This window comes from Calidris pugnax, unplaced genomic scaffold (genome assembly GCF_001431845.1).
Source record: "Calidris pugnax isolate Ruff unplaced genomic scaffold, ASM143184v1 scaffold672, whole genome shotgun sequence".
Classification (NCBI taxonomy): domain Eukaryota; kingdom Metazoa; phylum Chordata; class Aves; order Charadriiformes; family Scolopacidae; genus Calidris; species Calidris pugnax.
In genome coordinates, this window is record NW_015091393.1 from 10,164 (window position 1) to 16,540 (window position 6,377).

General features: G+C 54.6%; 1 protein-coding gene across 1 annotated transcript in view; it reads left to right on the forward strand.

Annotated features, from left to right (window-relative positions):
* Positions 1 to 6,377, forward strand: part of LOC106899523 (non-receptor tyrosine-protein kinase TYK2-like) — a 35,123-nt gene that overhangs the window by 9,484 nt on the left and 19,262 nt on the right. Inside the window, exons 5-9 of the mRNA XM_014961398.1 lie at positions 273 to 436; positions 1,413 to 1,797; positions 1,982 to 2,179; positions 3,771 to 3,928; positions 5,576 to 5,695. Coding sequence (XP_014816884.1) covers positions 273 to 436; positions 1,413 to 1,797; positions 1,982 to 2,179; positions 3,771 to 3,928; positions 5,576 to 5,695 — 1,025 coding nt within the window. The remainder of the gene's footprint in view (positions 1 to 272; positions 437 to 1,412; positions 1,798 to 1,981; positions 2,180 to 3,770; positions 3,929 to 5,575; positions 5,696 to 6,377) is intronic.

A 6,377-nucleotide genomic window follows, 5' to 3' on the forward strand; every position in this document is an offset into this window, starting at 1 on the left:
GGGGGGAGGGTCTGGCGCTGGGGGGCGGGGGGCTTTGTGGGTCGGGATCTGTGGGGCTGGAGGGGGGGGGGCTGGATCTGTGGGGCTCCTACCCCCATAGTTTTGCCCTCAAGAAGAAGCTCTTGTCCAACTTGAAGCCTCTTTGGAAGGGTGGGGGCTTTATTTATTATTTATTATTTATTATTTATTATTTATTATTTATTTTAATGTAAAAAAATTAATAAAAATTCCATATTTTTCCTTTTTTACCCTAATTTTTCCTTTTTTGCTAGGGCAAGTTTGAATTTGTCAACGATGTGGCCTCTTTGAAGGACCTCCAGAGCGAGCAGGAGATCCAGAGGTTCAAGAACGAGAGCTTGGGGATGGCCGTGCTCCACCTCTCGCACGTGGCCATCAAGAAGGGCATCTCCCTGGAGGAAGTGGCCAGAAGATACAGGTGACCAAGTGGCCACGGGGATGGGGCCAGTGACGTGGATGGAGAAGTGGCCCAAGGGCAGAGCTTGGAGGGATGGGATTGGTGGTGCAAGGGGGGTTGATGGTGGAGATGGAGATGATGGGAGATGGAGGTGGAGATGAGGTGGGAGATGGAGGTGGAGATGAGGTGGGAGATGGAGGTGGAGATGAGGTGGGAGATGGAGGTGGAGATGAGGTGGGAGATGGAGGTGGAGATGAGGTGGGAGATGGAGGTGGAGATGAGGTGGGAGATGGAGGTGGAGATGGAGGTAGATGGAGATGGGAGACGGAGGTGGAGATGGAGATGATGGGAGATGGAGGTGGAGATTGGAGGTGGAGATGGGAGATGGAGGTGGGTAGAGATGGGAGATTGGAGGTGGAGATGGAGGTGGAGATGGAGGTAGATGGAGACGGGAGGTGGAGATGGGAGATGGAGGTGGAGATGAGGTGGGAGATGGAGGTGGAGATGGAGGTAGATGGAGATGGGAGACGGAGGTGGAGATGGAGATGATGGGAGATGGAGGTGAAGATGGGAGATGGAGGTGGAGCTGGAGATTGGAGATGGGAGAGGGAGGTGGAGATGGAGGTAGATGGAGATGGGAGATGGAGATGGGAGATGGAGATGGAGATGGAGGGAGATGGAGATGGAGGTAGATGGAGATGGGAGATGGAGGTAGATGGAGATGGGAGATGGAGGTGGATGGAGATGGGAGGTGGAGATGGAGGTGGAGATGGAGATGATGGGAGATGGAGGTGGAGATGGAGATGATGGAAGTGGAGATGAAGATGAAGGGAGATAGAGATGGGAGATGGAGGTGGAGATGGAAATGGGAGATGGAGGTGGAGATGGAGATGATGGGAGATGGAGATGGAGATGGAGATGGAGGTGTAGAGCTGGGCTGCTGCCATGGGCGCCCGGCAGGTTCCTACTGACGGGGGGTTATTCCTTCCCTCCCCAGCTTCAAGGACTGTATCCCGAGGTCCTTCTACCGCCAGATCCAGCAGAACAACTACCTGACCAGGTTCCGCATGAAGAACGTCTTCAAGAAGTTCGTGCGGCATTTCCAGCGCCACACGGTGGGCGCGGGGAAGCTGACGGCCCAGGACGTCATGTACAAATATCTGGCCACCTTGGAGCACCTCGCCCCTCGTTTTGGGACCGAGTTCTTCCCCGTCCTCTCCTTGGAAACCTCTTCTGAAGGGGAGAAGGTGCACCTCTACGTCAACGGAGGACATTCCCAACCGGAACCCGGGCACCCGTTGCTCCCCAAGGACCCTCCTGTCACCCATGAAGTCTTGGTCAACGGCACCAGTGGGATCCAGTGGCGACCAGTGCCCGTAGAGGTAGATCTGTGCTCTCCAACTGGGTTGGAAGAGCCATCTCCATCCAAATCCCACCCCACGCGTGGTCCTGGGCTATTCCTTGCTCTTTTTGAGGACACCCACTCTTCCTTCCCAGTTTGGACCAGTAACCACCTCAACCTTCCCAGTGGTTGATGTCTTTATGTCCTCCCCACCTCTCTCTCAGCAGAACGTGGAGAACGTCTCCCACCGGGGATATTTTGGGAGGAAGAGCAGAAACAAAGAGCTGGAGCTCAAGGGGCCACCTCCCCCGGGGGAACGAAACGAGGCGAAATGGGTCCATTTCTGCGATTTTCGGGAGATCACGCACATCGTCGTCAAGGACTGTCGGGTCAGCATCAACCGGCAGGACAACAAGTGCCTGGTGAGTGGGACGTGGTCCTTCCACGTTGGGAGCCCCTCGTTGAGCTTCAGAACCCGGGAGAAGGGAGAGCTGGGAAGAAAAAAGATGGGTTTTGGGGTTAATTCCAGCGAAAAAGGGTTTTACCTTCTTCTCGTTGGAGAAGAGAAGAGAGAAGGGTCTGTCCAAGAAAGGCAAGGAAGGGGGTGAAGGGTCTGGAGACCAAGGAGAGGGGTCTGGAGCCCAGGAAGGGTGTGGAAACCAAAGAGAAGGGTCTGGAGACTAAGGAGAGGGGTCTGGAGCCCAAGGAGAAGGGTCTGGAGCCCAAGGAGAAGGGTCTGGAGACCAAGGAGAGGGGTCTGGAGGTGGAAGAGGAGGGTCTGGAGCCCAAGGAGAAGGGTCTGAAGCCCAAGGAGAGGGATCTGGAGCCCAAGGAGAAGGGTCTGGAGCTCAAGAAGGGTCTGGAGCCCAAGGAGATGGGTCTGGAGATGGAAGAGGGGGGTCTGGATCCCAAAGAGAAGGGTCTGGAGCCCAAGGAGAGGGATCTGGAGTTCAAGGAGAAGGGTCTGGAGCCCAAGGAGAAGGGTCTGGAGCCCGAGGAGAGGGGTCTGGAGCCCAAGGAGAAGGGTCTGGAGCCCAAGGAGAAGGGTCTGGAGATGGAAGAGGGGGGTCTGGAGCCCAAGGAGAAGGGTCTGGAGCCCAAAGAGAAGGGTCTGGAGCCCAAGAAGGGTGTGGAGCCCAAGGAGAAGGATCTGGAGATGGAAGAGGAGGGTCTGGAGCCCAAGGAGAAGGGTCTGGAGCCCAAAGAGAAGGGTCTGGAGCCCAAAGAGAAGGGTCTGGAGCCCAAAGAGAAGGGTCTGGAGCCCAAAGAGAAGGGTCTGGAGCCCAAAGAGAAGGGTCTGGAGCCCAAAGAGAAGGGTCTGGAGCCCAAAGAGAAGGGTCTGGAGCCCAAAGAGAAGGGTCTGGAGCCCAAAGAGAAGGGTCTGGAGCCCAAAGAGAAGGGTCTGGAGCCCAAAGAGAAGGGTCTGGAGCCCAAAGAGAAGGGTCTGGAGCCCAAAGAGAAGGGTCTGGAGCCCAAAGAGAAGGGTCTGGAGCCCAAAGAGAAGGGTCTGGAGCCCAAAGAGAAGGGTCTGGAGCCCAAAGAGAAGGGTCTGGAGCCCAAAGAGAAGGGTCTGGAGCCCAAAGAGAAGGGTCTGGAGCCCAAAGAGAAGGGTCTGGAGCCCAAGGAGAGGATCTGGAGAACTTCTGAGGGAGCTGTGTTGGTTCAGCCTGGAGAAGAGGGGGCTGAGGAGGGACCTTCTCGCTCTCTCCAACTCCCCGGAAGGAGGTTGGATGGAGGGAGGGTGAGTCTCTTCTCCCCAGTAACGAGGAAACAACCTCAGGTTGCACCAGGGGGAGGTTTAGGATGGATTTTAGGAGCAATTCCTTCATGGAAAGGGTTGTGTTGGGAAGAGACTTCCCCGGGGAAGCAGTGGTGGGATTTCAAAGCCGTGAGGATGAGTCCATTCAGTGGTGGCTTTGGGGACTCCACAATCTTCAAGATCTTTCCCAACCTTGCTGGGTGGCTTCAGGGCTGGTTCCTCACCCCTTCTTTCTCCTCTTCTTCTCTCTCCAGGAGGTTCTTCTCCCTTCTCCAGAGAGCGCCTTGGCCTTGGTCTCCTTGGTGGACGGGTATTTCCGCCTCACGGCCGATTCCAGCCACTACTTGTGTCACCAAGTGGCTCCTCCTCGGCTCCTCGTGAGCATCTTGAACGGCATCCACGGGCCCATGCAGTGAGTTTTGGGGGGGCTGGTGGGGTGGGGGGGTCACCCAATAATTTCTTACCCTCCAAAGTAATAATTTCTTACCCTCCAAATTAATAATTTCTCACCCTCGAAATGATTCCATCAATAATTCCATCAATTCCATCAATTATTCCATCAATTATTCCATCGCCCCCCGACCTTCTCAAATTGAGGGAAAACCAAGGGGGTTGAAATAGGAAGAGGTTTAACGAAGAGAAGACTAAATAATTAACATGAATAGGAATAATAATTTAAAAAAAATGTTAATATTGATCCCATAAGATATAAAATAAGAGAGGATTGTCCTTCAGCCCCCAATTTCTCAGGAGGAAGCTCCCGGTGAAGGTGGGACCTTGGACCTTGGGAGGTCCGGCAATGGAGTGAGGAGTTCTCAGGATGGCAGGAAATCAAAGAAAACTCCTGGGGGAGTTTTTTCTAATTTCTAGAAAATTGCCTTTTCGGGTGTGAAATAACCCGGGCTTGCTCTTCCTCCTCCTCCTCTTCCTCCTCTTCCTTCCCCATCCCTGGGGAGCTCCAAAACGCCGAGACCATGGAAAGGGACTGGTGGAGGACGTTAAGATGGGGGGCAACCTTGTTTGCAGCACCCATGGAAAGGGACCGGTGGAGGACATGAAGGCTGGAGGGCAACCTTGGTTGCACCACCATGGAAAGGGACTGGTGGAGGACATGAAGATGGGGGGCAACCTTGGTTGCACCACCCACAGAAAAATACGGGCAAACCAAGAAGTAGGACTGAAAAGCTTGGATTTCAGGAGGGCTTTTCAAACCTTCTCAAGAAGCTGTTGGAAGAAGTCCCATGGGAGAAGGGTCTGGAAGGTTGGGGGGAGCTCAGGAGAGTTGGTCCTTCTCAAGAAGCTGCTGGAAGAAATCCCATGGGATAAGGCTCTGGAAGGTTAAAAAAAATGTTAATATTGATCCCATAAGATATAAAATAAGAGAGGATTGTCCTTCAGCCCCCAATTTCTCAGGAGGAAGCTCCCGGTGAAGGTGGGACCTTGGACCTTGGGAGGTCCGGCAATGGAGTGAGGAGTTCTCAGGATGGCAGGAAATCAAAGAAAACTCCTGGGGGAGTTTTTTCTAATTTCTAGAAAATTGCCTTTTCGGGTGTGAAATAACCCGGGCTTGCTCTTCCTCCTCCTCCTCTTCCTCCTCTTCCTTCCCCATCCCTGGGGAGCTCCAAAACGCCGAGACCATGGAAAGGGACTGGTGGAGGACGTTAAGATGGGGGGCAACCTTGTTTGCAGCACCCATGGAAAGGGACCGGTGGAGGACATGAAGGCTGGAGGGCAACCTTGGTTGCACCACCATGGAAAGGGACTGGTGGAGGACATGAAGATGGGGGGCAACCTTGGTTGCACCACCCACAGAAAAATACGGGCAAACCAAGAAGTAGGACTGAAAAGCTTGGATTTCAGGAGGGCTTTTCAAACCTTCTCAAGAAGCTGTTGGAAGAAGTCCCATGGGAGAAGGGTCTGGAAGGTTGGGGGGAGCTCAGGAGAGTTGGTCCATATTCAAACATCTCTGGATCTCCCTGAGAGCAAGAAAACAGGGAAGGGAAGGAGGGAAGTGGTGGAAGATGGAGCTTCTGAAGCTCTGGGATTCTTCTGCTTCCAGGGAAGAGTTCGTTTTCGCCAAGCTCCGACGGGAGGAGGAGGAGGAAGGTCTCTACATCCTCCGCTGGAGCGCCCTTGACTTCAACAGGATGATCCTCTCCGTGGTGAAGAGGAGCCACCAGCAGGTAAAGGTGCAATTCCCAGTAGGACGTTCCCTGGAGGAGCACTGGGAGGAGCTGGTTTGGGGAGGAAGGAGCTGGGTTGAGGTTTTTTTGGGGGGGGCTACCAGGTTTGTCCTGAGTCTTCTCAGAGAGTGGTGGGGAATGGAGTTAAATCCAGCTGGTGTCCAGTCACCAGTGGTGTCCCACAGGGCTCAGTAACTGGGACCAGTTCTCTTGAACATCTTTATCAATGATCTGGACGAGGGGATCGAGTGCACCCTCAGTAAGTTGGCAGAGGACCCCAAATTGGGTGGGAGTGTTGATCTGCTGGAGGGTAGAGAGGCCTTGCAGAGAGATCTGGACAGGCTGGATGGATGGGCCCAGACCAATGGGATGAGGTTCAACAAGGCCAAGTGCCAAGTCCTGCACTTGGGTCCCACCAACCCCCTGCAGCTCCAGGCTGGGGGCAGAGGGGCTGGAGCTGCCCCATGGAAAAGGACCTGGGTGTTTTGGTGGCCTGTGGGCTGAACAGGAGCCAGCAGTGTGCCCAGGTGGCCAAGAAGGCCACCAGCATCCTGGCCTGTGCGAGTAGGCCCCGAGAGGTGATTGTCCCCCTGGACTGGGCACTGGTGAGGCCTCACCTCGAGGCCTGTGGCACTGGTGAGGCCTCACCTTGAGTACTGTGTCCAGTTTTGGGCCCCC